At 46.2% G+C, this 26,963-nt stretch overlaps 1 protein-coding gene across 3 annotated transcripts in view; it reads left to right on the forward strand.

Moving 5' to 3' along the window:
• Positions 1-1,868: 1,868 nt before the first annotated feature.
• The window catches only part of LOC146337910 (IgGFc-binding protein-like), a 35,259-nt gene continuing 10,164 nt past the window's right edge, over positions 1,869-26,963 (forward strand). The window contains exons 1-11 of one of the 3 annotated variants that reach the window (XM_084815450.1): positions 1,869-1,956; positions 5,245-5,298; positions 9,633-10,859; positions 11,698-11,897; positions 12,511-12,652; positions 15,519-16,126; positions 17,014-17,578; positions 19,335-19,930; positions 20,112-20,682; positions 24,447-24,646; positions 24,805-26,804. In XM_084815450.1, coding sequence (XP_084671576.1) covers positions 5,247-5,298; positions 9,633-10,859; positions 11,698-11,897; positions 12,511-12,652; positions 15,519-16,126; positions 17,014-17,578; positions 19,335-19,930; positions 20,112-20,682; positions 24,447-24,646; positions 24,805-24,861 — 4,218 coding nt within the window. In that variant the 5' untranslated portion in view covers positions 1,869-1,956; positions 5,245-5,246 and the 3' untranslated portion in view covers positions 24,862-26,804. Of the gene's footprint in view, positions 2,027-5,244; positions 5,299-9,632; positions 10,860-11,697; positions 11,898-12,510; positions 12,653-15,518; positions 16,127-17,013; positions 17,579-19,334; positions 19,931-20,111; positions 20,683-24,446; positions 24,647-24,804; positions 26,805-26,963 lie in introns of those variants that run through there. The other 2 variants (XM_084815448.1, XM_084815449.1) reach the window with 2 other exon arrangements.

The raw sequence follows: 26,963 nt of genomic DNA on the forward strand, positions 1-26,963 counted from the left end.
GGAGTTGCTCCTCCTCCTCACCTTTGGAACCTGTTTGCTCACCTGTCTCTCACTCTGACCCAGACAATAGTGGTGCTGAGGAGGAGGACCAGTAGATGTGTATGCCCTGGCCGTGGGCTGCCAGGTTTTGGAGGTGCCAACATAGTGATAAGCCAGATGTTCTTTTTTTTTTTTTAAAGTCAGCTGTGATAGGCTATGTGAACATTTATGTAGCCTATCACAGCTGACTGCAGGGACGCAAACGGCAGCAGCTATGGCCGCTGCCATTTGCGTCCCTGCTAGCCAGCAGCTGGATGTCTGGCTGCTGGCGGAGCCGGCCGGCAGCTCCGCAGAATCCCTGCGGAGCACAGCCGGCTGGCCAGGATTCAGAGGCGGGAGGAATGGAGCGCCTCCCCCCCCCGTCCAGGATTCCGGGGGGAGGGACGAAACACCTTCCCCCCCACCATCAGCATAATCCACGAAAGGTAAGTGATTTTCGTACATCCCTAGGTTTGCTTACAAGGAGACTTTATTGAGTACTTACAGCACACAGGTGTACCTAATGGTTGGATCAGACAGCTTCTCTGAACCCAGAGCCAAGGGGTAAAATGTGTTTTATACCATACATGTTAGCAGTGAGGCAGCCTGACAGAAGAAAGCATTAATCAGTGTTCATCTGCAACTTTCTCAGTATAGACTAACAGTGCTTGGTGAGGAGGAAAGCAATCCGAACTTTCGCAGCATAGACACCTGTAGCTTAGCGCAAACAGAGCTCCACTTCCCAGGCACATCCTAGGCCCTGATAAGATAAACGGTTCAGAGCTCATTAGCATGGAATGTGCTGAGGCGGCAATATTGACCTTTGACTCATCTTACCAGCCAAGAGGCCCACTAGCAAATGACTTGCACTAATAAAGCATTATGGATCTCTAGGCCCCTCTAAAACTACTGGTGATTTGGTTACAGGCCTGGGGCCATTACAAGATGCTACTGCCTAGTTGCTCACTGACTCTCTGCTTGGCAAGGAAGGAGATGGAAAAAAGATATGAGGAGGAAGAACAGCAGCAGTGGCAGCAACTGGCTACAATGCTAGTAAGAAAGTAGCCTTGCTGAGGGAGCCCCCCACCACTGAGAGTGTCTTGCCCACAGTTCCTCCAAAATCTAGAGCTGACACAGGGTAAGATCACACAATGATGAGGGAAAGCACTCTGCATGTCCTCAGAGGAATTCTGCTTTACACAGGCTTGGAAGACAGCTAGGTTTAAGGAAGTGGGTATGCCACAGCCATGTGTGTCATTGGGTCTGTGTCTTTCCCAGGCCTCAGTTCTGATGCAGTCCATCGTGGTTCACCATCATACCTAGATGGTCAAAGGGCAGCTTTGCCCTCTAAAACTTGCCCTCTAAAACATGAACTAAAGGACATGGTTCAACTGACTCCTTTTCAATGCGTCTCTTCAGATGTCACCATTAAAAGACCCTTTGGGGACTCATGGAAACCACAGGGGATGAATGCTCTCATCATTAGCTGGTTCTTTATTATGGCTAGATTGCGTCTGACAGTGTTATCATAAGGGCTAGAAAAAACAAATCTGGTTGTCACTCTAATCCTGAAGAATTACATTTTGTTCCACCCATCTTGGTGTTGAAATATGTTTTCGAAACGATTGTTTAAAAAAGTACTTGCAAGCTGGTCTTGCAGGCATGTGACAAAAGCCAACCACTTGCCTTTCTCCAGGGGGCTGCGAGCACACACCCAGGCTCTTGATCTGCTGCCTTCATATTTTAGGTCACTTGGCTCTTGAGTTTGCTCTGCCAATAAATCCAGCCCATTTGGACTGCTGGAGCTTTCCTAGCAGTTCATTGGGACATAGGCTTTGGCTCTTTTCCCCTATAAAAGGGGAAGGAGTGACAGAGAAACGAGGAAAACAGGGTGAGCTCCTCTTTCTTCTTCATCAAGCCAAGACAGGATTACTGAAGGTAAGAGTCTGCTTTGGAAAGGAGATTGTGACTTTGAGAAGCTCCTGCTGCTGAACCCAGCTGATCAAAGGCAAGTCCTTCCTGAGCCAAGCAAGAATCCACTTAGTCCAGTCTTATCCAACCTGATGCCTTCCAGATGTGTTATACTCAGACTCCCATCATCCCTTACCTGCGTGGTTCATGCATCCGGTGGGCACCAGCTTGAGGAAGGTGGATCTAGTCTAAAATCCTTTCCCCTTTGGGGTTGTTCATGCTAGTTAATCCTGAAGACAGTCCTCCTAAGAGGGGCTAGAGACAGTGGGTTGGGTAGATGGTCCTGCAATAAACTACTTTCTCCTGATCAGTTTCCTTTTTAAACCAGGCTTTTCAAATAATGTTGGTAGCAATGAAAGCCACAACCCTACGACTAGGTCCGCACAACACGCTAACCCACATTCAGTAGTTGAGTGTGGGTTGTTGTTGAACCACAGGTTGTTTGTTGAACCATGGGTTAGCATGGTGTATGAACCCAGGACATTTCTCACAGGGTGGGTTGTTAATCATGCAGTGTGGCTTATTTTTCTTGAACAAGCCTCCTTGAGAACTCGTGGTTTGTTGCTGGGTTGTTCAGGGTGGTTAACAAGCCACCCTGTGGAAAATAACTTGGGTTCAGACAACGCGCTAACCCACAGTTCAAGAAACAACCCACGGTTCAATATAAACCCACACTCAACCACTGAGTGTGGGTTAGTGCATTGTGTGAACAGCACCTATGGATGTCTACTCAGGGAAGCAAGTTCTAGGATTGTGCCTTGAGCTATTTAGGAGCTTCATAGATCTAAGGAAAGTACCTTATACACCTCAGTCTTTGCAAGCTAATTAACCCACAGTGCTAATCTTCTCAGTGAGAACCTCATGAGAAACTTTTGAGGCAGCTTAGGGTTTTCCTGGGAACACAGTTCACAAACTAGTTCTGCCCTGCTGCCTACTACTGCTTTCTCCCTCTGTATGTCAGATAATGACATGCTCCCTGTTCCTCCTTTCTCCTACTCTCCTAACCCTGGTCAGAAATGTCAACTTAGCCCACGTTATGTGCAGTGCTGCAACTAGGGCTGGACCATGGGAACTCACAGTCCAGCCCCCTGCTCAAATGATCACCCAGAGAGTGGCAGGTGATGAGAGCATCAACAGAAGGAAACTTGATTTTACCCCTGTCATCATCTTGGTGCTATGATTTAAGTGAGCTTGAAATGCAAAACTGCAGTTGCTCAGAGTAATTTTCTTTTAACTATGGTTGGCAAACAGTCTAACATATAAGGAATGTAGAAGCTGTTGAAAAACGTGGAATAGTGGTTGGTGGTTATGTACAACAAGGGATGTCAGAGAAATCTGCAACAGAATCAAATTAGTTTGGATTTTCATAGGGATGTCAGAGAAATCTGCAACAGAACCGAATGAGTTCACATGTTCATGAGTCTGACCTGCAGATTCTGCTGCAGTCCAGCTCCCCGCCTCCCCGCTCACTCCCTAGTCAGGCGGATTCCACAGACTTGCAGACCGGTTTTCTAACTTTCCCGAATTTGTGTAAATGTCATTGATGAGAAATATCCAAAATACTAAAAAAAAAAAAAGAAAGACCCAAAATGTTCCTTTCCCCCATAGGCTAAAGCCTGAAAACGTGCATTTTGGGGGAATGTGTGCATTTTCACATGTGCGAAATGGCATAAATGCTCATTTGCACAAATTTGAAAACAAAAAAAATCCAATTTCAGTGATGGGCAGACAATGGAACAAAAAGTGCCTGACAATCTGCAAAACACAGACAGAAAGAATTTTACATAATCCATACATCCCTAAGTACAGTGGACATAATACACGAGGCCATCTCAAGTTGAGGGTCTAAAATTGCCTAGTGGTACCACTGTTGATGTGTGACCACCTGCCCTGCCCTTTTCCTCCACAAATATTTTCCCTACTTCTGCAACTCTTGCGGTTCCCCTGAGCATGCTGACACCTCCCTCTTTGTTTCTCAGTAGCCCCATGTTGGCTGCATGCTCGCTGCCCTCAATACCAGAATTCCCTTCAGCCTTCCCCAAACTGGTTCCTGCCAGATGGGAGTAATGGGAGTTGCAGTCCAACACATCTGGCATGCACCAGTGTGGGGAAGGCTGGAATATATGAATAATGATGGTGGTGGTGATGATAAAAACTGCAGCTGGCAGGAAGCATCTTCCTGTTAGGGTTAGGAGAGACATTTGTCTTTCACTCTCACAGAACAGGAAATGCTTCTTCTAAGACTGCCGCATCTAGATATAAGGTATGCTTCCCCCGCCCCTTGCAGAATTATAGTTATAGTAAAATGCAAGGTTTTGCGAATTGAAGGCAAGTGCCAGCACTTGCAACTGTGCCCAGAAACAGACTGGGAAACGATCCAATAGTTTAAGCACAGGCACAGTGTGTTCCCACCCCATAGTTCCAGTTAGCAGCTTTATTTTGAACTAACCACAGTTTCTGAACAGGCATTGAAGGCGGCCCTGCTTGAGAAATAGACTTGTCAACAGTCCAGAAAATAGCCAGCCTGGCTTGCTCCTGTTTCTTTTCCTGATATTCCGAAATCAGCTACTGAAGCTTTTCATTATCATTGGTTAATTGCGCTTTGTTAACTATGACTCCCCGCCTCAAACTAGTATCTCCTCCAAATGTATGTCAGTGTTTTGTGCCAGTTTTGTGCCATAAATCCTGAGTGAGTGTTGTGTCGCTACCCACAACTGTGTACTGATACATCCAATGCAGGTTCGTAGTTAGCACAGACACAAAAACAACAGTGTTGTATCGCCCCCAGACCTGTGCCAAAAGTTTTGTGGTAGTTTTGTGCTGTTTTGTGCCACAAATCCCGAGCTTGGTGTCACCCCCAAGAGCATGAAAATGACACACCCTTAGGTGGGGCCTGGTGAAGGTTAAAAAACAACAACAACCCACATCCTCATATCACCTTTGAATCCATTCCAAAGTTTTGTGCTAGTTTTGTGCTGTTTTTTGCGCCAAAAAAATGGCACACAGCTTTGGCATACGTTTGGATGCTGGTTTGGGGGGCGGGGGTCGTAATTAACAGAGCCTGCTAATTGCTTCAGAGCAAGCTATTCTTAAAGGGACAGATACAGGGCAGTCCATAGGCTTGCACCACTATCTATTGCCTCCACATTTCTGAGAATTTATCATCAGTAGAGTGGCAAATGTTCTGGGGATGTTTATTTGCAGGTGCTTCACAAACAAATCTACACACCACTTTCTTTTCTTTCTTCTTTGCAGCTATGGCAATGTGGAGGATTTTGTTCCTCTTGGCTGGTTTGGCAGTCTTGGCTGGTGAGTAAGCAGGGCTTGAGGAGAGCCCTTCGTTTTCGCGATAGCTATCCATTGAGCATGTGGCTTCTTATAGTCTAGGGAGGGATAGGTAGAGAATCTCCTGGCCTCAGTGCATGAGGAAGGCTGTGATATTGATTCCGTATGAGACACTTCCTCAAAATGTATCTCATTTAGGTCACAATCCTTTGCACGTTTAGGCAGAAAAAAAGTCCTACAACTCCCAACAGGAAAGACTCCCAACAAGAAAGCATGGCTGGCTAGGGAATGCTGGGAGTTGTAGGACTTTTTTTCTGTCTAAACATGCATAGGATTGTGCCCTTAATAATTATATTCATGTATAGAAAGCTGTGCACTTGGTTTTGAACGATGTTAACCAGCAAAAGGCTCTTGTTATTTAACACACCATGATGGGAAGACCAGCTACTGATAACATTCTCCATTCTCTGCAAGTTGAATAATGCAACTCAGATACAGGAATTCTCCCACCATTTGGAACAGATAAATCCCAAGGGCCAAATAGTCCAGAAGGTGGGGAAAGAGGCTGAATTTTAGAAACTGATTTGAGCTAACTGAGAAGAGAGGTGAATTATGGGCTGAATTCAAGAGTACACACAGGATTTTCCGGGCCTGGTACAACATTCACGTCACACCAGCCTTCACTATCCTGGTGCCCTCCAGATGTTTTGGGCTACAACTCCCAGAATCCCTGACTGTTAGCCATGATGGCTAGGGCTAATGGGGGTTGAAGACCAAAACATCTGGGAAATGCCAGGCTGGGGGGAGGTTGGTGTAGCTTCACTGCAGCACATGAAGTGTGTGTTCATGTGCTTCCCCTACGCCAGTGCTGGGGAGCATGTGTCTTTCTAGATGTCATTGAACTGCAACACTGATCAGCTCTAGCCAGCATAGCCAAAGGTGAGGACCATGGGCTAATGGGAGTTGCAGTCCAACAACATCTGGAGGGTCACATGTTCCCCATCCCTATTCTATATACCCAACAACTGCCCCTGTTCAGCCAGGAAAGCCATGTTTTTCAAAGCCCTGTCTCAGGAAAGCCCCACCCTCGAATTGTCCTGATGTTAAAGGACAAGCTCTTTTTTCTTTCCTTTTGCAATCTACATGTGTATAGGAGCTAAAGTGCAGCTTAAGTATCAAACGAAAACAGCCCACTAAAGTTCTCTCTCTCTCTCTCTCTCTCTCTCTCTCTCTCTGTATATCTATCTATCTATCTATCTATCTATCTATCTATCTATCTGTCTATCTATCATCCATCCATCTCTCTCTCTACCTGTCATCTCTCTCTCTCCCCCTCTGTGTCATCTCTCTCTCTGTCATCTCTCCATCCATCCATCCATCCATCCATCCATCTGTCATCTCTCTCTGTCATCTATCTACCTATCTATCTAATCATCTTTCTGTCATCTCTCTCTGTCATCCATGCATCCATGCATCCATGCATCCATGCATCCATGCATCCATGCATCCATGCATCCATCCATCCATCTCTATCTATATTTCTATATGTTAAATTGCATGTAGATGTAATAAAACAGGGGTGGCCCTTGTTGGACTACAACTCCCATCAGTTCTTGACAGCATAGCCAATGGAGTTGCAGTCCAACGACATCTGGAGGGCTACATGTTCCTTATCCCTTGCTTATAACATAGTAATAAGATCTCACTGAGCCATAACACAGAGGGTCTATCACACAACATGCTAACCCACACTCAGTGGTTGAGTGTGGGTTGTTGTTGAACCGTGGGTTGTTTGTTGAACCATGGATTAGCATGTCATCTGAACCCAGGATATTTTCTGCCAGGTGGCTTGTTAACCATACTTTGTGGCTTGTTAACCACCTTCAACAACATAACAACAAACCATGGGTTCTCAAGGTGGCTTGTTTGAGAAAAATAAACCATGCTGCATGGTTAACAAGCCACCCTGCAGAAAATGTCCTGGGTTCAGACAACACTCTAACCCACGGTTCAACAAATAACCCACAGTTCAACAAATAACCCATGGTTCAACAAACACACTCAACCACTGAGTGTGGGTTAGCATGTTCTGCTAACCCAGTCAGACTCACATAAGAACTGTTGCTGAATGCATGTTGCAAATGTTGCAGTTATAGTACAGTTAGTATGATAGCCAGATCCACATTTTCAAGTTTGAAGAAAGGAGGCTGTTTTAGCCAAACTGCTGCATGCTGCTTCAGAAGCCAGTGCAAGACAAGGCATTTAAGTAAATACAACACTGAGCCAGGGAAAAAGAGGCTTCAGCAATGGGGTATAGTTTGTAGAGGATGGGGGAGACAGAGCTCAGGCATGCTTATACTTGGTGTGGGAAGAAGAGCATTCCTATTTTCATCTCAGAGGTGTTGAAAGGTGTGATTCGTTAGGTAGTTTGTTGGCAAGGGAGGTAAGATCAGTGCTTAATTTCTTAAGAGAGGGGTGCTGGGGTTTGATCTCTCTTGGAGATATGCCAACACTCAGTAAGCCCTGCATGTTAATTCTTTGAGCAGGAGATTGTGGGCGAGATTGTGGGCGGGGGGGGAGGGAGAGGAAGCATCAGTTCCTCATTGGTGAGGAAAAACCATTCTGCATAGGCTCACATTCTCTTTATCAGCCTTCCCCAACCTGGTGCCCTTCAGATTCATTGGACCACAATTCCCATGCCTGGGGATGATAGGGATTGTAGTCCAACACATCTGGAGGGTACCATGTGGGGGGAGACTGCTCTTTTTTGTTACTAGTTATTTCTGATTCAAAATTAACTGATCTTAGGCTAGCCACATATTTGCTGTGCCTCTCAGACAGTGTTCCTCAGATGTAGGACCTAAGTCAGTGGGCTCAGAGAATCCCTTAATTCTAAGTGTATGTCTTCTCCACTGTGCTCCAGTCAACGGAGGCTGGTGGCTTCAGACCTTGGATAGCTGCTTTAGAGTTCTGACTTGTACTGATTGAAACCCAGAGCAGATTCACCGCCCCAATGACATCAGAGCCACCAGCCTCCACTGGCCTAACTGGTATAAATGCAGGGAACTTTTGGATTGGTGAGATGGGCCCTTTTCCTTTCTTTTTTCAATAAATGTTTTATTGCTGCCTGTAGTGGCAGCGATGGAGCTCCTAGTCTTAGAGGCCATCATTTTCCTCCCCAGAGTGGCTGGACTTGGCACAGGTCTGGGGCATTTGGGAAAAACAGTTTGTGGCTACTGCCATGGCTAGCACAGGTAGCACAAAAAAAAAGACCACCTTGTTGTTGTGTTAAAACACACACACACACACACACACACACACACACACCTGTTTAGACCCGAATGTCTCCAATGTGCTATTTTATTTTTTTAGCAAGGTATGCTGAGCGTGTGGTGATGGCCCAGCTCCAGATGTTCCTAGATTACTCTACATCTCTCTGTCAGTTTGGCTTCCAAATAGGGATGTCAGAGGAATTTGGCTGGGGGATGGGGTTCAACTGGTTTTCATCAGCTTGCCCCGCTGGGCTTTGATTTGTCTTCCGCTAATTGGCACAACTTGGCCTGTATTGAGTCAGCCCAGCCAACGGATTTCCAGTGTTTTTTGATTTGCACAAATTATGGCCATAATTTGCACAAATGATGCACATTTCAGCTGTAATTTGTGCAAATCTCTATTTGTGCAAATTGCAGCTGTAATTTGCTCAAAACTCCATTTGTATATATTACAGCCAATACAATGTGTGTGTGTGTGTGTGTGTGTGTGTGTGTGTATACATATACACACACACACACACACACACACACGAAGTCCCTGGAGTTCAGGGAAAACCTGTGGCTTGGCTTACAAATGCAAGCCAAGTCAGGATATGCCGTGGAACTCTGGCGAGCCCCCAAAGGGCCAGATTTCCCAGCGATGGGGATCCCTACCTCTGAGTCTGAATTGGTCTTGGGACTGAAACTGCCTTGGTCACCCCAGTAGTAGCAAATATTTGGAGTAAATCATCTGCTCCATAAAGAAATACTTTGTTCTCTCTGTCCTGAGCCTACCACAAATCAGCTACATGGGACAACTCTGAGTTCCTGTACTTTGACAAAGGGAGAAAAAAGTTCTCTATCCACTTTCTCCAGATAACTGAAACCTAATATCCAAGATGTTCTAGCCCAGATCCTGTTCCCCCCCCTCCCCCACCACAAGCATTACTACTACTCCTATTTCTACTACTACAATTATTTTAGATGGAGCATTTAAACCTGTCCACAGTATTCTACACCAGGGGCCACATTGGTGGTATCGAACATCATGATGATACTCAGTGTATTATTTTTCAGTCCCTTTCTGAATAACTGCCTTTCTTTCAGGACCATGTATCGCGAGTTCCCCTGGGAAAGAATTTGTCACAGCCTTCCTGACCAACCACAAGCAACCCCAACGCAATTCTAACTTTGAGCTGGTCATCACTGGATATCATCCTGCAACCACCGTAAGAGTTACAACATACAGGGATGGCTACCAGACTAGCATTACCGTCGAACAAGGGCAAACAGTGACACTCAATCTTCCAGCCTTCATAGAGATGTCGGGGACTAACCACTTTGATAGGACTGTACACATCCAAGCGGACAAAGACATCTCAGTCTTCTCCCGCAACCAGAAAGATGACACAGCGGGTGCCACAGTCGTGTACCCAGTCCAGGAGTTGGGCGAATTGTATTACATCCTAACCCCAGAGGGAGACATGGCAGATACTTTCAAGGAATTTGCAGTTGTAGCCTATAAGACTCCCACTAGAGTCAACATTCACCTGACAGGGGCTGTGATCTACAAAGGGCAAGTTTTTCCTGCAGGGAGCACACTTGTGGCTGACCTCAAGGCCTTCGAAGCAATCCAGCTGCAAAGCACAGATGATCTATCTGGCACCAGGGTTGAATCAAAAGAACCTGTGGCTGTCTTGAGTGGGCACAGCTGTGCTAAGAAATTCACACATTGTGACCATGTGGTTGAACAGCTCCTGCCTGTTCCCAGATGGGGCAAAACCTTCATTGTTCCCCCACTAACCTTCCAGACTAGATTTGACATTGTATACGTAATTGCTTCCCAGAATACTACAATCACATACCAAACTGGGCCCACACAAGGCTCCCGTAATATGAACCCCAGTGAAGTTATCCATTTTAACATCCGGAACTCTCAGCCGCTTTACATTTCTGCTGATGCTGGAATCCAGGTCCTTTTCTTCTTCACTGGTGCCATGAAAGGACTCAAAATATATGACCCATTCCTCATCAATATTCCACCCTTAACAAGCTATTGCATGTCATACCACATTGATGGAATGAAGGACTTTGATAATTATGCTGTCATCATAGCCAAAACCTTGGAATCCAGGGGGATTACAATAGATAAGGGGGCCATTGGATACATCCACTGGAGACCAATCCCAGGAACAGAATATTCTTGGGCTGAATACAAGTTGCGCAGTGGAGTTAATGCCCTCTCCTTAGAGCACGCCAGCACTCCTTTTGAAGTCTTCATCCTTGGAGTATCATCCCGTGATGGCTATGGCTCTGTGGGCCTTTGCTCTTCCAGTAAGTATCATTATTTTAAAATCCAGGCTTTGGAGGACTGAATTCATAGTTTGACAATAGTCTATTGCGAGGGTGCAGAATAATTTTGGGGCGGCGGGAGGGGGGAATGATACCCACACACACACTTGGCCCTTCATGGACTGGATGATGTCTGGGAGCATAGTCATACCCTGACGTAATTTAATGAGTGGTCCAAATGCTCTCTGAAGCTCCAGCCAATGCTTCAGCTTGGGACTCGCTTCATTGGATGTGAGCTTTCCCTAGCAGGACTCTGACCCAGGCAGCAGCTGCTGGAAGGCTCCAGCCACCACATTGGTCAGGTCCCTTTGCCCACACCACTTCCTCCCCAGTGGGAGTTTTGTAATAGACACAAATACCACAAAATGCCAGTAAGTCTCCTATGACCTCCTTCCAAAGGACACTAAACTCAGATAAGCATTGTCCCCTGGCAGAGCATTGAGGATAACAGTACAAATTTGTATCCAGTTTTGATTTAGTCTCCTCTGCCAGAGGACCAAACTATAGTAACATAGAGTGACCTCTCAACAAACCAGATATTAAACTCGCTTGCCACTGGTCACACCAAATTTGAGCTAGATGAACTTCCTTGAAAATACTCCCGAATTCACCTTAGCTACACCAGCTTTGTATAATGCTTTAAGTGCTGTATAAAAGAACTGTCATGACTGATGTATTCCTTACTGGTCAATTTCTCTGTCATCGCTTGCCAACCCATAGCCAGGTCCATGTCACCCTTCTTTCCTCCCATCTTGAGTACCACTGGATATATTCTCATCCCATTTTATTTTATTTTAATTTAATTTTAATTTCACTCTAGGGTGCCCAGTCAACAGTCACTATGAGGTCTGCGTTGACATCTGTGCAACCAGCTGTGCCAGGATTACATCAGATCCTGAACCATCATGTTCATATAACTGTACTGACGGCTGCCAGTGTGATGCTGGCTTCTACTATGACAACCGTGGCTGTGTTCCTGAAGAAAACTGTGGATGCTTCAAGAATGGAAGCTTCTACAAGGTAGGCTGGTCTTCTGAACCTTATTTACTCACCCTCCAGTTTTGTTGCTGTCAGTAATCCTTATGGAACAGAACATGGATGTGTTCTTCTAAGTCTTTGTGCTTGGCTTAATCCCATACTTTCCAATTAGATATCACAAGCTCTTGTGGTCAGCTCCCAAATTTCTCAGCATCCATCAAATGGGAGCTACATCCTTCATTACGTTTCCATTTCAAAGACAGATAGAATTCCTGAGCACTGAGCCCTTCCAGTAAATGTAGTCCAGTTTCCCAAGGGTTCAGTCCTGTACCCTGGCAGAGATTTGAATGAATTGGCTTGAGCTTGCCTATTGTTCATGTGTGACTCATTAGTTATGAGTCACGACTAATGAAGTTGTGGGATTCTCCATTAAATTATTATACCCATGAATGTGTTCCAGTATGCTATGCCTTGCCTTGCCTTGTAGATATATGGCTGGTTTTATATGTGATTGTAAGAGATGAGTACATTCAGAACTCTTGATTGTATATTATTTGTATCCCACGCTTAAGTCTCCCTCATTGTTGATGTTCTAGAACTAATATTTGCTATGATTCTGTTGCTTTCTGTTACTGTTTTCAACATGTCTCCCCAGCCCAATGAGACGATGCTGCAGAATGCATGCCAAGTCAGCTGCCACTGCATCCCAGGCCAGGGGCTTAGATGTGAGGATCACACCTGTGCCACTGATAAGACCTGCGAAATCCGAGATGGAGTCATGGGTTGTTTTAATAAAGGTAACAATTGAAATTAATTTAAGCACAATGGCTTTATATACTCAGCAAGAGTGCTCTTGGCGAGATACAGTGTGCAGGAGCTAGGGATGTACGAAATGTTTACCTAGCTCTGTTCCAGGGCATCCACGGTGGGGGGGAGGTGCTCCGTCCCTCTCCCTGGAATCCTCCCCGGCTGGCTCCGCTCTGCGGCGACTCTGTGGAGCTGCCGGCTGGGTCAGCTGCAGCTGGAATTCTGTCCGCTGCTGGGCTGCTGTGGTGGCAAATGGCGGCCGCTACACTGGCCACCATTTGCGTGGCTGCCAAGCCATGATAGGCTACGTAAATACTTACTTAGCCGATGACAACTAAAGGCAGCCACGCAAATGGCACCTGCTACACCATTTGTGTGGCTGCCTTTGGCCGTGGTAGGCTACGTACATACTTAGGTAGCCTATCACGGCAAACAGCAGGGGCGCAAATGGCATAGCAGCCGCCATTTGAGCCCCTGCTCTTTGCCGTGATAGGCTACGTAAGTATTTACGTAGCCTATCACGAAGAACGGCAGCCACACAAATGGCAGCCGCTACAACAGCTGCCATTTGCGGCCGCAGCAGCCCGGCAGTGGCCGGGAGACCAACCGGAGCTGCCGCTGCTGCTGCTGCTGCATCCACCGGCAGGTAGGCTCTGTCCCGGGGGGATTCTGCGGGGTGGTGGGGGAGGCCGTTCTGCCACGGATTCTGGGGGGCTGGTTTCTAAAGAATCCGGCCTCACTGGAGTCTGTGGTAGAATTCTCTGACATCCCTATGCAGGACTACCCAGGGAGCCCAGACATTGAACCTGGGACCTTCTGCCTGCAAAACATATGCTGTGCATCATCCCTGTAAGGTATACCACACCTTTCACCTCTTCCCCCTCCCACCCTCCAGGTAGGGCTGCTACCATCCGCTTCTCCTCCAAGGCAGGTTTGGTCTGAGCATGTGGCTGAGGAAAGCCAATGCAGGCCACTAGAGGCTTCTGAATGGGCACAGCATATTAAAACTATACATCTTAGAGCCAAGCCAAGTTCTCAGATGAACTAGAGCCAAGTTCTCAGATGACCCTTTAAAGCTCAAGTCAGGCACGGGTGCAGTTTCAAAAACCATGCCAGCTGTCAAGATTCCCTTGGCTCCCTCTTTCCTCAAGCACTCACAAACACACAAAAGGAGAGGCTTCAGTCTCACACCTTTAATTCATTATTCACAGGTTCATTACAGATGCAAAGCCTCTAAGACTCTCTGGCTACAAAGGAATGCCTCCAGGGGATTCAAATCGGATCACTGAAAGTTGCCTGCAGTTTGAAAGGGCGGCTGTCTGACTAGGCTAACTTAGGGAGGGAGGTCCCGCTCCTTGCCTGCTGCTCCCCTGTTTAGCCTCTCACGCATTGCTAACCTGAGTCGAATGTCTAAGCTCCGCCCCTGACATTTCCCTCTTAGCTCTGCATCTCTGCCTGACCTCCCTGAGGTCACAGGACTCAAGCTCCTCCTGCTTGCTGCTTCTCAGGGGGGCAAGGAGGAAGTTTCATGCCCTGCCATCTGGGTCCTGGTAACCTGAGAAGCACACCTACCCATATCTGAACTGGCCTGTGAAAAAACCTCTCCCAGTTCTGGCTGCTCCTCTTCTGAACCTGAACTGCTAACTATCTCCCTGTGCTCAGAATCAATCCTGCAACCACCCCAGCTCACCATTTTCACTGCTGCTGCCAGTTCAATTATTCTCCCTGCTGCTCCTGGCCACTTTTTTTTTTTTGAGAGGGGGAGATTTTGGGAAACAAGCTGTGAGTGTGTGTGTGTGTGTGTGTGTGTGTGGTTTAATCCTCCGCTCCCAAGCGTGGTGGTTCTGATCTGAATCGAAGCCACACTTGCTTACACTACAGTAAAACAAAAGACAAGCTTCAGCTACATGCTAATATATAGTTTGGCTCTTAGGGTTGCTTTGTAAGGAGTTATCTCAGCATGAAGGCATCTCAATAGGTTTCAGTCTTCTCTTCAATATCCATAGAAGAAGTTTCTCTTGTGTCTCTGTGTGCATATGTGCATCAGTGTTTTGGTGACACATTATTTCTCCTGAAACCTGCATCTATCAATAAGTTATGGAAGAAATGTTATCAAATTTATACTTTTGGAATCTGAGGGTGCTTCCAGACAGAGGGATCCTATTGCTAATAGTCAACAGGCATTGTGTTGTGAATCTGTCTTTTCTTCCTTTACCAGATTTTTTTCTGGTGAGAAAAACCATGGAAGAAGAGGTGGGAAAACACAAGAGGGTTAGAAATGGAAGGCAATGTCATCTGGACCCCTCATAATGTTCCAAGAATGAAGCAGTATGTTTGCACAATAGAAGCCTCATCTGGAATCCCGCTGAGTGTGTAACTCAAAATCAATTCCAGGAATGTTGGGAGGGGAGAATGCAGTTACGAGGAGTTTTCCCATACTGTCACTTTAGTAGCATGTTGTCTGAACTCAGGATGTTTTCCACAGGATGGCTTGTTAACAACCCTGAACAGCGGAAACCATGGGTTCTCAAGGTGGCTTGTTTGAGAAAAAAAATTAAGCCATACTGCATGGTTACCAACCACCTTGTCACTTCAAAAGTTCCCTTGCCACTACCATAAATTACTCAATAAACAACACAAAAGTCATCTTTGGAGACTTCCAGTCGAAGACCAGCTGGCTTTGTATGGCTGTATTCATCCCCCCCCCTCCCCCATGAAATTAGCCTAGTATTAGGCATTGGGACAATAAGTTGCAAATCAATAGAGGGATGTAAAGATTTATCTCACTGATGAAGGCATCTTGATAGACCTGAAAATTCACCGGATTGGTTTTGATTGTCATTTCATTCACCCCAGCCCCAGAACCATTGATCTGCCCTAAGAACAGCCACTACAATCCCTGTGGAAACGCTTGCCCAGCTACCTGCTCTGACCGGTCTGCTCCTTTAGCATGTGATGATACCTGTGCAGCGATCTGCCAGTGCGACGAGGGCTACGTCCTCAACGATAAGGAGTGCGTCCCAGTGGAGAGCTGCAGCTGCACTTACAAAGGCATGACCTACAAGCCAGGGGAGGAGTTCTGGGATGATGAAGACTGCCAAACACGCTGCAGGTGTAGCTCCAGACTAGGCAAAACTGAGTGCAGAAAAGATTCCTGCAAGGCCAACCAGAGATGTATCATAGTTAATGGGGCTCGGGGCTGTCATGCCACCCGCTACTCCACCTGCATAGGCAGCGGAGACCCACACTACACCACCTTTGATGGAAAGAAATATGATTTCATGGGCACCTGCATTTATCAGATGGCAGGCGTCTGCTCTAAGGACCCCACCCTCATTCCATTTTTGGTCACGGTGGAGAATAACAACCGAGGCAGTAAGGCCGTGTCCTTCACCAAAGCAGTGACTTTGGAAGTCTACAACATGACCATCAGCCTGAGCCAAGTACATCCACAGAAGATTCAGGTACTTCTTGGGGAGGTTGGGGAGAGCTTCAAATTTGGTGCTTGGCCTATAGATCAGTTCTACTCCAAGAACAAGAGTAGTTGTTGGCATGAAGTGCCATGAGGGTGAAGAAACTCTGGGGATGGGGGAGATGATGTTCATCTGCAAGAAACATCTAGTTCAGCTCTTCCAGAGATGCAAACTGGCATCTCTGGGAGTTATGCCCTCCCTTGTAGAAATTCTTGATTTATGGGAGTAGTTTATATGGAGGTTGTAATATGAGAGACTTCTTATATGTGAGCTTTCTGCCTGAACAATGGATGTTGCTTGCATGTGTTTAAAAAACTGCATTGATAACAGCTGCCTTCTGGTGGAAGTTCTCAATAATTAAACTATCGATTGATATCTTGCAACTACTCTGACCTTCTAAATCAGTCTGGAGTGGGATTATTTGCAGGTATCCAGAGGAAGCAGGAGAGAACATGGCAGAGAATGTCTTCCAAGAGGAAGCCAAATCCTCCTGAAAGTCCATGGAATGTAGATGCTTTAACAACAATGCCAATGGCAGACACCATTTTCCTTCTTGCCCCTAGGCTTCTGACAGGGCAAATTATCTTCTTCACTAGCTTGGGCCAGCAGAGGTGAATAAAACCCATATAGCAGGAGTAGGGAATGTGTGGCCCTCCAGATGTTGTTGGAATCCAACTCCTATTAGCCCGAGCCAACATGGCCAATGGTGAAAGATTATGGGAGTTGTAGTCCAGCATCATCTGGAAGGCCACAGATGCCCCATTCCTGCCATAAATTGTGTATATATAGTTTGACAGCCAATGAAGATCAAACCAAATCCTTGTTTTCTGAATTCACCAATACCCTTGATGTGGCTGTCTTTCCCATGTCTTTTCCAGGTCAATGGAGTGCTTGTGGACTTGCCATTCTCCTATGAAAATAAACTGAAGGTCTACATCAGTGGCGTCCATGGGTTCATCAAGACTGATTTTGATCTGAGAGTCAGCTTTGACTGGTACAGCTATGCCAGGGTCATTATTCCTGATGCTTATGCCAATGCTATCTGTGGACTCTGTGGAAATGCCAATCAGGATCCCAGCGATGACTTTATCATGAAGGATGGAACGGAGACAACACATGAAATCCAATTTGCAGACAGCTGGAAGGTGAAGGAGGTCCCAGGGTGCTCAGCAGGATGTATTACTGACTGTCCAGTGTGCAAGGAGGCAGAGAAACAAACCTACAAAGGGGACCGGTTTTGTGGGGTCCTCATCAGAAAGGATGGGCCATTCAGGCAGTGCCATGCAGCTATTGACCCAACTCCCTACTTCAATGACTGTGTCTTCGACACCTGCCAGTACAAGGGCCTTCAAGACATTCTCTGTACTGGCATCAGTGCCTACATGACAGCCTGCCAAACTCAGGGCATCCGGATTGAGCAGTGGAGATCACCCTCTTTCTGCAGTAAGTGTTACTTTCTGAATCTGAGTTCAACTAAATATAGGGTGAAATTGACCCCCAATGTAATACTGGTGTGTATGTTTGGTTTTTTAAAAAATTCTATGTATTTGAAGAAGATTTCAATGTATTGGATAAAATATGACATTAGGATTGTTGTTTATAGGAACACAACTGTACAGGGACAGTAACTGGAGTCTGTAATGACCCCCATTGCTTTAACTCCTGTGGTGTCTCACAGACATTTACATGTGCACATTTTGCACATTTACATGTATACATTTTGCACATTTACATGTGTGCATTTAATTTTAATTCCTGTGGTGTCTCACAGACATGTACTCATGCACATTTTGCACATTTATGCATGCACATTTTACTCATGCACATTTTGTTCAACCCCAAATCTCATGGTGATATAACTTTAAAAGAAAACTTGAACAATGAACATCTCCTCATCTGAACTCTTGCAATGAACATAAAGTAGGTATTGCATTCTTACAAGGAGAATTCTTACAATGATGGGGTCATTTAGAAACTCCCCCCTCAATGCTTTGAGTGTTTTCATTTTTCTCCATGCACTAACAAGAACCTAAGTGATACCAAAGCCATTTTAATAATTTCTGCCAATGGATTAAAGGCATCTTTGTTGAACAATTGTATGAGTTTTAGGTCTGGTTCACATGTCACAATAATTCAGATGTTTAAAAACCATTCTGAGTTTTTGTGAATGAGCTGCAAGTGGGAGTGGCCAAACAAACCATGGTCCTTCCATCCATGGTTTAGTTAGTGACAAGCCAGAAAAAGAACCCACAGTTTGTTGTAGGGTTCCTTCCCTGGATTGTTGGGGACCCGATTCGTGGGAAAATCAGAACAGATAAAAAGAAGGACTTCCTCACACAGCACATAGTTAAACTATGGAATTCACTACCACAAGATGTAGTGATGGCCACCAGTTTTGATGGCTTTAAAAGGGGGTTAAACAAATTCCTGGAGGAGAAGGCTATCAATGGCTATGAGTCCTGATGGCTATATGCTACGTCCAGTATCAGAGGCAGTATGCCTATGTACACCAGTTGCAGTGGGAACGTGGGTGGGAGGGTGCTGTCGCGCTCATGTCCTGCTTGTGGGTTTCCTGTGGGCAGTTGGTTAGCCACTGTGTGAACAGAATGCTGGACTAGAGGGACCCTTGGTTTGATCCAGCAGGGCTCTTCTGACGTTCTTAGAGCAGCAAACAATGACTGATCCTATTATTGCAGGAGGACACATGGGGTAGTTAGTGGGAAAACGATTTGCATTTTTGAACACACCTTTTGGGATCAGCTATGACTGGCAACATGTTGTAAGGATTCTCCTGATATTCTCATAATCTGGCATCCTCTCCAAATCTGGGAGTTCCAAATTATTAGGTCTTGTTTCCAAAGTGGATCCGCTTTCATTAGGGATACTTTATTCTTTATTTTTTTTTCCTCACTGCAGCATAGCACAGCACAGAAAGAGAGAGCATGTCGCCTGATTGCCTAGGCAACCAGACAACACTCCTATCTTCCAGTGCTGTTCCGCTGTCTTGCTTCTTCTATGCCTGTGAAGAGTGGCAGAAGAACCAATTTCAAGGTATGGGGGGGGGGAGTTTGGGAGAGGGAACACTTTGCACTGCACAGTCCCGAAAATTATTTTTCAAAGAATCGACTGGGTGATACTTCAGCTCATCCCTAATTCTAATGCAAGCATCAGCCCCATTCTTCTCATTCTTCCCTTCCAGGCCTTCCTTGTCCACATCATTCCCACTATGAACCCTGTGGAACTGGCTGTCCTGCCACATGCCACAGCCCCTCCACTCCAAAAATGTGTGAGACTCCATGTACAGAAGGATGCTTCTGTGACTCTGGATTCCTCCTCAGTGGGGGTCAGTGTGTCCTTCCTGCTGAGTGTGGCTGTGAGCATCAGGGCATATACTACAAGAAAGGAGTTCAGTTTTATCCTAGCAAGTCTTGCCAAGTGAAGTGCCAGTGCATGGACAAGGGAGTCGTCAACTGCCAGCAGTTCTCTTGTGGAGCTCATGCAGTGTGCAGGATGGAGAATGGTGTACACGACTGCCATCCCATTGGATATGGAATAACAATAGCATCTGGAAACCCCTATTATATTTCCTTCGATGGACAGAGTTTTGAATTTCAGGGCTCCTGCACCTACACCTTGGCCAAAGTCTGCAGCAAGGATCCCCGGCTGGTGGAGTTCTCTGTGTTGTTGGAGAATGAAAAGGTGGAGGTGGGGCTTTTGGTTCTAATGAAGACTGTTGTGATCTCCACCTATGGACATACTGTTGCCTTGGAGAGGGGAATGAAGTGGAAGGCTATGGTAAGTGACTGCCATATTAGATACCATGTCAAAGCTGAATGTCACTGGTGTGAGAAAGGGCCACATGTACAGCATGCACATATATTTGTGGTTTGCCAGAGAAAGGGCCACATGTACAGCATGCACATATATTTGTGGTTGGCCAGAAATGGCGAACTGATATTCTTTGTTGTTGGTACAGGTGGATGGAGAGTCCCACACTCTGCCAGTGAATAAAGATGATGGGAAACTCTGGATCACTCAGGAGGGGATCAATATCATTGTCCAGGCACAGTTTGGCCTCACAGTCCTTTATGATACGTCCTCGTATGTCCATGTCTCTGTCCCCAGCACCTACCACGGACACATGTGTGGTTTGGGTGGCAACTTCAATGGTGATAAGAGTGATGACTACATGCTACCCGATGGAAATCTCACTCCAAGTGTGGATGAGTTTGGGGCCTCCTGGAAGGTCCCTGTGGATGGTGTCACTTGCTCTGATGGCTGTGGTGATGAATGCCCCAACTTCAATACAGCCCAGAAAGCACCATGCAAGGCTGAGAGCTCCTGTGGAATGATCCAGTCCAAATCAGGCCCATTCAGATACTGTCACCCATTGGTGAGCCCCACTGAGTACTTTGAGCACTGTTTGCATGACATGTGTGTGGTCAATGGGGCAGAAGAATCCCTCTGTCGAAGCCTTCAAACCTATGTAGCTGCATGTCAAGCAGCTGGAGCCAGGATTGAAGCCTGGAGAACACCCACCTTCTGTCGTAAGTTTTCAAGGAATGGTTTTCTTCACCACTTTTCTCATAGTGAACCTCCTCAAGTTTCTCAGTCGGTGGTACTTTACTCCTGCATGGCTTCACATAATACATCTGAATTATGGTCAGTGTGAGCTCCCATCTTCAGTCCCAGCTTCTGCCAACCTAGCAGTTCGAAAGCAAGAAATTGCGAGTAGATAAATAGGTACCGCCTCGGCGGGAAAGGTAACAGTGTTCCATGCACCTCGGTGTTCAGTCATGCTGGCCACATGACCGTGGAAGCGTCTTCAGACAGCGCTGGCTCTTCGGCTTAGAAACGGGGATGAGCACCGCACCCTAGAGTCGGACACGACTGGTTGGGGACACCTTTACCTTTACCTTTTTATATTTGATCAGATTATTTATTTATTTACAACATTTATATAGCACTCTGTGGCAGATTCCAGAGTGGTGGACAATAAAAGATAAAAAGAATAAAACACCATATTAATAGCTTTTAAAAAGAGAATATCAATAAAAACCATGGTTGGTTAATCAAGGAAGACTTGCTGAAATAAAGAAGTCTTCAGCAGACACTGAAAACAAAACAATGTTGGTGCCTGTCTGAATTCCAGAGGCAGGGAGTTCCACAGAAAGGGAGTCACCACACTACACTCCAGGTAGACTCGAACTAGGCCGTAGGTCCATGTGGAACTACCAGGAGCATCCCATCTGATGACCTCAGTGACCAGGCAGGTTGATAAGGGAGAACGCATTCTCAAGTATCCTGGTCCCAAGTTGTTTAGGGCTTTATACGTTACTACCAAAACCTTAAACCTGGCTTGGTAGAGAATAGGCAGCCAGTGCAGTTCCCTCAGCAAAGGACTTGCATGCTGAAAGGGGCAGCTCCTGATAATAGCTGAGCTTCTGCGTTCTGCACTAGCTCCAGCTTCTGGACCAGCCTTAAGGGCAGCCCCACATAGAGCAGATTGCATTAAACCAGTCTTGAGGCTACTAGAGCCCTTAACACTGTGGCCAAGCTATCCCAGTCCAAGAGAGGCCAAAGGTGATTGAAGCTGGTAGAAAGCATTCTGAGCCGCCATAGCCATCTGGGCTTCCAGTGACAGTGATGGATATAGGAGTATCCCCAGACGATGAACCTGATCTTTCAGAAGGGGTGCAACCCCATCCAGAACAGGCAATGAGGCTATCTCCCGGACTGAGGAACCACTCTCCCACAGGGCCTCCATCTTGCCAGGACTCAGCTTCAGTTGATTGGTCCTCATCCAGCCTATCACTGAGTCTAGGCACTGATCCAGGACTTGCTCAGCCTCACCAGATTTAGACGCCACTAGGGATGTACGAAACTGACTCACCATTTCATCCAGGGTCAGTTGCGGTGGGGGGGAGGTGCTCCGTTCCTCCCCCCAAAATTCTCCCCGGCCGGCTCCACTCCACAGCGACTCTGCGGAGCCACTGGCCAGGGCCGCCTGCAGCAGGATATCCGGACGCTGGGCTGTGCAAGGATGCAAATGGCAGCTGCCGTAGCCGCCGACATTTGCGTCCCTGTCTTTTGCCGTGATAGGCTATGTATATATTCCATAGCCTATCACGGCAAAAGACAGGGATGCAAATGGTGGCAGCTACGGCGGCCGCCATTTGCATTTCTGCCTATTGCCGTGATAGGTGACATATATGTTTACATAGCCTATCACGGCCCCCTCAGGGATGCAAATGGCGTCCCTGCGTTAGCCGTGATAGGCTATGTAAATACTTACGTAGCCTATCACGGCCATTTGATGGAGTGCAAATGGTGGCCACAGATGCAGCCACCATTCGCAGAGCACCGGACAGCCGACACAAGGTAGGCTCCATTCTGGGCCCATTTTGCGGGGTGGCAGGGGCGGTGTTGCTTCGTTCCACCACAGATTCCAGGGGGCTGAATTCACTGGAATTCGGCCTCCCTGGGATCTGTGGCGGAATTCTCTGACATCCCTAGATGCCACAGGGAGATAGAGCTGTGTATAATCAGCATACTGATGGCACTTGACTCCAAATCCCTCAGTGACTGCTCCCAGCAGCTTCATGTAGATGTTGAACAACATTGGGAACAAGATGGTACCCTGCAGAACCCCATAGCTCAACTGCCAAAGGCTGAGGAATAGTCACCCAATGTTACTGCCTGGAATTGACCCCGCAGGTAAGACCAGAACCACTCTAACACAGTGCCTCCAATGCCCAACCCATGGAGTCGATCCAGGAAGATACCATGGTCAATGTTATCAAAAGCTAATGAGAGATTGAGTAGAATTAACAGGATCACACTCCCCCTATTCTTCTCTTAATTAAGGTCATCCACCAAGGCCACCAAAGCTGATTCAGTCCCATAACCACTTTGAAACCCAGACCAGAGTGGGTCTAGATAATCATTATCCTTCAAGAGTGCCTGCAGTTGCCACAACCCTGTCAAGTACCTTCCCTAAAAAGAGGGTATTTGCAACTGGGTGGCAGTTTTCAAATGCTATTGGGTCCAGTGTGGGTGTCTTCAGGAGTGGTCACCTCCTTAAGGACAACTGATTAGTTCATACTTTCATCTTTGGTGGGAATGTTCAACAGTGAAGGAGTTTTGGTACACGGTTGCTGATTACTGTCAGGAATTTCTCCATGTTAGACTACTGCTAACTCCTACAGCTATGCTTCTTCATCTTTTTGAACCTAATGATGCTGGATTTTGGCATAAAGACCTACTTAAGCAATGGTATACAGCTGCAAAGTCATGTATAGCATGTAAGTGGAAGTCTCGAAAGCAACCATCTAAAGAGAAGTGGGCTGATACAATTTGGTAGACTATGACTATATATACATTTACTCAGCAAGTGCAGCAAGCAAAGAATCCTAATTTTAAGAAAGACTTTATGGCACCATGGTTTCCATTTATTTCCTGTGTTAAAGCCATTCAAACTGTTGATCAAATCTGAACACTTGCCTATATTTTTCTTCTGACTAATACACACCTACACACACATATGCACAGATAATACAGACTTGAACACAGTACTTTTATATGCTGTATACCTTTCTTTTTTTTATTCTTTCATAGATATTGAGATCCTACTTAGGCTGTTTTACTGTAGATGTTCCACAAGGATATTACTGATGGACTAAGAATTATAATGAGTGAATTTCTCTGTTTCTTTAGTGATCTTGCTATCATCTCCTTCTCCTTCTCCCTCTCCCTCTCCCTCTCCCTCTCCCTCTCCCTCTCCTCCCCTCCTCCTCCTCCTCCTCCTTCCTCCTCCTCCTTCCTCCTCCTCTTCTTCCTCTTCCTCTTCATCTTGCCTTCATTTTTTAAAACTTTACTTCAGAATGAAATAAAAATTTCATGAAAAGAAAAGCTGTTTGAACTATTTACCTGTGAGTTCCCTGCCTCTTAGCTGCTCTGTCTCTCATAAACTCTTTCCCATCTTTAGCTTGCATGAGAAAGCTTTTTTGTTCTTTAGGGCAGATACAGGATTCTAACCCCATACTGGAGTGAGCAACTGCCTCTCTCACACAGGCTGGGCTGCTAACATTCCACTATCTTTGTTCCCTGAGTAGTTAGAATGTTTGTGAATACTCCAGCTCAGCCAATTAATGCAAGAAGTTTCAGCACCCCAAACAAAACATACAATACAGATGAAGCAAACTGGGTAAAAACAATTCTGGTTGTTGTTGTTGTTGTTGTTGATCCTTCTGATTCTATGAAAAGGGAAATGTTTGCCAGATATCACTCTGTTTGCTTTCTCTCTCCGCAGCCCTCACCTGCCCAACCAATAGTCACTATGACACATGCACCACACTTTGCGATTTCAGTTGTGCGAGTTTGTACACTCCAGTCCAGTGCACAAAGAATTGCTTTGAAGGCTGCCAGTGCAACGATGGCTACATGTTCAATGGGGATGTTTGTGTGCCTATAGACCAATGTGGCTGTGTGCATGATGGACTTTACCTCCAGGTAAGTCTCTGTATCCAAGTTATGAGGTTGCCATTTAGAGGAGGAGGCAGACTGGGTTTATGGATGCACCATCTTTTTTTTACACAAACCACCCTGGAAATATTTAATGGGGGCCAGTGTAAAATTCATCAAATTAAATTTTAAAAAAATCTTTACAGGAGGAAGTGGTCCTTACTGCTGTGAAGGAGGTGATGGTGAAACAGATCATAAACTGAAAAAACAAACAAACAAACATCTCTCCATGGACTGAATTGCACTGGCTAACTAATACTTATTTATTATAATTATTTATAACCTGCCTTTCAGGATACAAATCCTTCCAAGATGGCTTACTAGTAACATAACGCTGCAGTCATAAAAACACAATAAACAATATTAAAATAATACAGTGATTCATGAGGCATTTGGTGCCTTGGAGTGCCTTTTACCAACTTTGGCTGGTTTTCTTGGTATGTCCATGCCTGGACTGGGATAGTTTGGCCACAGTAGTTCATGCTCTGGTAACCTCCCAATTAGATTATTGAAATGCAGTGTACATGAGTCTTCCCTTGAAGATAACCCCGAAGCTCCAACTAGTGCAGAATATGGACGCTAGAATTTCAATCAGTACAGCTAGGTGGAGTCACATTACACCGTTTCTGAAGGGGTTGCCTTAGTTTTCTATTTGCTTGAAAGCCCAGTTCAAGGCAGTTATCTAGAAAGCCCTGAATGTCAAAGGACCCAAATATTTGCAGGGGTGCCACTCCCTGTACTAGCCTGTCCATGACTTAAGATCATAAGAGGAGGTCTATCTATCTATCTATCTATCTATCTATCTATCTATCTATCTATCTATCATCTATTTACCAACCTACCTACCTAAGCAATCCAATGCACCCACTCCCAGACAACATCAAGGGAATGGGGGATAGGATAGTTGGGTCTCCTGGTTCCAAGGTCAAAGATAAGGCTCTGACTTTGGAACCAGGAAACTGCACTCCCCTTCTCGTCCCAGCTGGCACAGAAAGAACCACTCCAGCTACCTCTCTGTGCTTAGAAAATGGAGCTTTGAGATGGAGAAAAGGGGCGTTCCTGGTGGCAGGTTGAGGAGGAGACCCAGGTGGCTACGATATGATGTAACCTATGGCTACCTCAGCCTCTTTCCTCCCTCTCCAAGGCACTGCTGCTAGATGGGCAAAATCCCCTGTTTAGCTAGGGATGTACGAATCCCTTACCTGGCTCCATGCAGGGGCATCTGCGGTGGGGGGGAGGCCCTCCATCCCTTCCCCCGGAATCCTCCCTGGCCAGCTCTGCTTCATGGTGGCTCTGTGTAGCCACCAGCCAGGGCCGTCCATAGCCGGAGTTCCAGCTGCGGCCAGGCTGCTGCGGCCGCAAATGGCGGCTGTCGCAGCAGCCGCCATTTGCGTCCTTGCAAGCAGCCGTCATAGGCTACGTATGTATTTACATAGCCTATCACGGCAAAGAGCTGGGATGCAAATGGCAGCCGCTATGCCATTTGTGCCCCTTCTCTTTGCCGTGATAGGCTATGTAAGTATTTACGTAGCTTATCACGGTAAAGGCAGCCACGCAAATGGCATAGTGGCCGCAGCCCGGCCACGGTCGGCTGGGAGACCAGCCACTGCCGCCGGAGCCTCCGCCAGAGCCGCATCCGCCCCAGGTAAGTTCCGTCATGGGGGGATTTTGCAGGGGGGCGGGAGGCCGTTCCACCACAGATTCCAGGGGGAATTCTCTGACATCCCTACAATTTAGCAGAAATGCAAGGCAGCTGGAGCACGGACGGAGGTGAAAATTGCTTCTGCTGTCCTCCCACCCTACATTGGATACTCGGCAGCCTCCAAGTTTGGAAGCTGCCATCAATCGACATAGGATTACACCCTAAAATATTTTTTAGGCTGCCTTTAAGGGTGGAACCCTCTCAAGGTGGCATACAAGATAAAAAACACACAAAGTGGATACTTTTTTTTTTTTAATCCATAAACACATGTTTCAATAAAATCCATAAAAAACAGATTGCCAATTAAAATCCATAAAAACATGGAACTTGGGTACATCATACATCAACATGGGAGAGATCCTTGTCAGTTGTGGCACCTTGATTTTGGAACTCTATTCCCGGTGGAGGTGCAACTGATGCCAACGTGGCAATTGTTTTCGCTCCTATCTCAAAAAAGAAAAAAAAAAAAGAAAAGAAAGAAAAAGAAAAAGAAACAAGAAACAAGAAACAAGAAAACCTTTTGTTTGCTCAGGCATTTTAGGGGCTTGATCTTGTTTTTTCTATTGTATTTGTTACCTCTTCTGTTTTTATCATGATGATGTG

Source organism: Heloderma suspectum, chromosome 10, assembly GCF_057233095.1.
Source record: "Heloderma suspectum isolate Gila_16-S chromosome 10, 16-S_ref, whole genome shotgun sequence".
NCBI classification, from domain to species: domain Eukaryota; kingdom Metazoa; phylum Chordata; class Lepidosauria; order Squamata; family Helodermatidae; genus Heloderma; species Heloderma suspectum.